At 39.5% G+C, this 3,465-nt stretch overlaps 1 protein-coding gene across 1 annotated transcript; it reads left to right on the top strand.

The window, feature by feature from the left end:
* Positions 1–233: 233 nt before the first annotated feature.
* Positions 234–3,205, top strand: LOC103544095 (beta-defensin 105-like). Its single transcript, XM_008510948.2, has 3 exons — positions 234–388; positions 732–773; positions 2,270–3,205. The coding sequence occupies exons 1-3, from the start codon at positions 319–321 to the stop codon at positions 2,392–2,394; spliced, it is 237 nt and encodes a 78-aa protein (XP_008509170.1). The 5' UTR covers positions 234–318; the 3' UTR covers positions 2,395–3,205.
* Positions 3,206–3,465: the final 260 nt, after the last annotated feature.

Here is a 3,465-nt window from a genome sequence, read left to right as displayed (position 1 = left end):
AGGTGAGAGAAGTGACATGCTCACAGTGCCTAGATCAGTAGGGCAGAGCTGTATGTGGTTCCTGGTCTTCCAACTCCTGGTCTGGTGTTCTTTCCCCTACTCCAGTCAGAATGCCCAAAATATAAGGCTTTATGGAGGCCCAGGGTTACTATCCATCATATGAGTCCTTGATCCTGGGAAATGGAGCATATAAATGTGCTTTCTTTATTGATTCACTTCACTGACCAAGAGCATAGCCCATCACTTTCAAATATAAATAGGCCTCTTGACCTCTCAGAGAAATCCCAAACCTCTGTTCTGAAGAGTCTTTCCTCAGAGATGGCCCCAAACAGGAAGATGTTTTATTTTTTCTTTGCCTTTTTCTTTGTTTTGGCTCAATTTCCATCAGGTAAATGAAAACGGATGGGATTTTGATGGGCGTGTCATAAAACTTGATGATTCTATGTACGGCCTTAAAAATTGAGAGTGACAGTCAGCTCCCCATTGCACTTCTCGTAGGAGTTTCTTGACCCTGCAGTGGCATTTTCTAAGAGCAGAGTGCTATTCCCTCTTTTTATACCTTCTTCTTACTGGTTAACAGGAGTGCTAGCCTTCAGAAGTAGAATAAAGAAGCAAACTCTGTGGTCTGCTGTTCCCTGACAGCAGATGTGTCAATTTGGGAAAACTATTTTACACAATGTTATTTCCTGCACTGATTTTAATACCCAAAATGTGCTTTGTTTTGAATTTAGGGTGCCAGGCAGGACTTGAGTATTCCCAGCCATTTCCAGGAGGTGAGTTAAATCCTTTGTGTATAATTTTTACTTTTAGGAACTCTGACCCATCAGCTATGTCTGACTTCTGAAGACAAAGAGGCAATAGAGATAACAGTGAAAATAGAATTGCCTGAAAACCAGTCCACCAGCTCTACCTTCTTCTCTTCTTTTTGTTCCCAGCATCATATCTGGATCTTCCATTTTTCGGAGAAAGCTCTTTGTTACTGGATTGTAATTTTGGCCATAGAGATTTGCACCTGGTGGCTATTCTCATTAGCTCATGGTGCAAACTAAACCAAGGTCACAGGATCAAGCTTGTAGCAGCCAATTAGCACTGCTCTGAGCCATGCTTATCCAGCTCTTATGGGCTCTGCTCCTAAATCCAGTAAAGTATGTTGCTAATGTATGCTGTTGGTCTAAGAAATATCAAATAAAGGAGTGAGGATGGTTCGATGAAAATTCGTCACCGTAGTACAGAAACGCTGTTCATAATGAATGGCCCACTGATCTATTTTTGTGGACTCATCTTATACAGGAAGAAATCATATTATAAACAGAACTGAAAGAAATGTTCCTGGGTAATTGCAAACAAAATTTACAAGTGTTTAGACAGAATTTCAGAGTGAGAAAGTTTAAGGGTGCTACTCATGATTGAGTGCTTACTATGGACCAGGCAGTCTATTACCAACTTTATGTGGATTATGTCATTTAATCTTTGAAAAATCTCTGTGAGGTAGGCACTATTATAGCCACCATTTTACAGAGTTGAAACAGAAGCATAGAAGAGATGCTAAATAATTTTGCCCAGGGGAGATAAATAATAAGTGGTAGGCTACAAGCGAAACTTTTTTTGCACGGAAAAGACACTACCTGCCTGATCCATGAAAGTTACCCTGGAAAATGATTTCTGGTTGTGTGAAAAAGCTTCTGCTTAAAGTAACAACAAAAATTGATAATTGAGTATATAGTGTTTTGCAAAGTATTCTAACATAAATTATTCCATTTGACCACTAAAAGAATTTAAAATATAGACAAGTATTTCTAGAATGTCCTTTGGACAACTGGGACAGCTGAGATTGAGCAGTTTAGTGAGGACCCTTGACCAATGCCAGGCCCAAACAAGAATTAAACCTAAGTCTTCTAACTCCTCCTTCAAGGATCTTTCAAAGCCACAGGCTATCCCTCCCATTTCCATCTTGCAACCTCTATAGTTGTATCAGGCATGTATTGTGATAGTTCAACAAAATATATGACACGTTTTCTGACTGGGCTTCCTTTTGACACGTGCCAGGTTATAAACCAGAGAGAACAGGGATTGTGCTTAATTCTTGCTCAGAAATTAACTCTCCCCAACTCCATTCTGAAAAAAGTGAAGCTCTTGAAAACTCTGGCTGGTTCTTGAAAACACTCTTTGTAATCATAGATCCAAACCCTCCCTTTTTGTGGCCTTTGAGCTTCTCCCCATTTCCACAGAGTCCTGGGAAAGGCCTATCAGCAGCTCTTTCTCCGTGTAGGTGAGTTTGCTGCTTGTGAGCCCTGCAGGCTCCGACGGGGCAAATGCAGGAGGATGTGCGCCGAGGATGAAAAAGCTGTGGGAAATTGCAAGCTGAACTTTTTCTGCTGCCGACAGAGAATCTGATAAACCAGACCAGCGCTCCTCTGGCCTCAGAAGCAGGACTGGATACTCAGGGAAGGTCAAAAGAAGTTATGTGGCTGACCCAAGTCATGTGTGAGTGTCAGGGTCATTCACATTTCTCTCTCCCTTTGTTTTGTTTTTTTGCTAATTTCTTAAGACAATCTTTAAAAAAATCTAGACATGAGTGGGTACCTAAGAGCTCAAAATCATGAGTGGATTCCTGATACCTACTTGCTTAATCAGATACGATTTCTGCATATTTGTAGAGTATCCTATAATTTATAAATCTTTTCTCATACTTTTGTCATATGACTCAAGATCACCTTATAAGGTAGATTTTATCATCCTCATTTATATTTGAAGAAATTGAGACTCAGGGAGGCTGTCATTTCCTGAAGATCATAGCTGGGACCAGAAAAGGATGCACACACCGAGGTCATGTTTTGTGTATCTGTATGTGTGTTCTAAATCTCCCAAAATGGATAATTGGAAATGACACCCATATCTATGTTAATGGAATTATAATTCTATAGAGTATAAGAAATTATTTTTTATCCACATGATTTCTTGATATATCAATAGATTTTCATTCATTTATTCTAGTACTTATGGTACATTTTAAAACCACTCTCATCCACTCAGTTAATGTCCATGGCACCAACTTTGCCTTCTTCCTTTTACCAGTGAGTGAAAATGTTAGAGATTAATTTAAAAAGTTGAGTATGGAATGTATAAGAATAGTTGACTGTATGACTTTTGCCTTCTGAAATAAAATGTTAGCTTCACACAATAAAGGTCAAAATTATTAGACCTATGAGCAGTGACTCAAATTTGATCATTCGGTTTTAACATGTGAGACTGAACTCTATTTTGCTTAACATTTGAGTGTACCATTGTATCATCTGTCTCTTTGTGTTCAGCTCCATTTCCTGCTCTGCTCTAGATAATTGGCACTATTCTCTGCAAACTACATTCTCCAAGCTTCCTGGCTTCTGGCTAGTTTTAGTCAATGCAAGTGCCTGGTAGCGGAGTGGTAGATGGAGGAAGAAAGTCCTCAGGAGTCTTCTCCCTGGC

Source organism: Equus przewalskii, chromosome 28 (assembly GCF_037783145.1).
Source record: "Equus przewalskii isolate Varuska chromosome 28, EquPr2, whole genome shotgun sequence".
NCBI classification, from domain to species: domain Eukaryota; kingdom Metazoa; phylum Chordata; class Mammalia; order Perissodactyla; family Equidae; genus Equus; species Equus przewalskii.
This window is presented reverse-complemented; position numbering and strand designations above follow the sequence as displayed.

Excerpts from the sequence above, each read along its gene's own strand:
- LOC103544095 (XM_008510948.2), top strand. The coding sequence starts at position 319 with ATGGCCCCAAACAGGAAGATGTTTTATTTTTTCTTTGCCTTTTTCTTT. Across the intron at positions 389-731 it reads TTTGGCTCAATTTCCATCAG|GGTGCCAGGCAGGACTTGAG; the intron begins GTAAATGAAAAC and ends TTTTGAATTTAG. Across the intron at positions 774-2,269 it reads TTCCCAGCCATTTCCAGGAG|GTGAGTTTGCTGCTTGTGAG; the intron begins GTGAGTTAAATC and ends TTCTCCGTGTAG.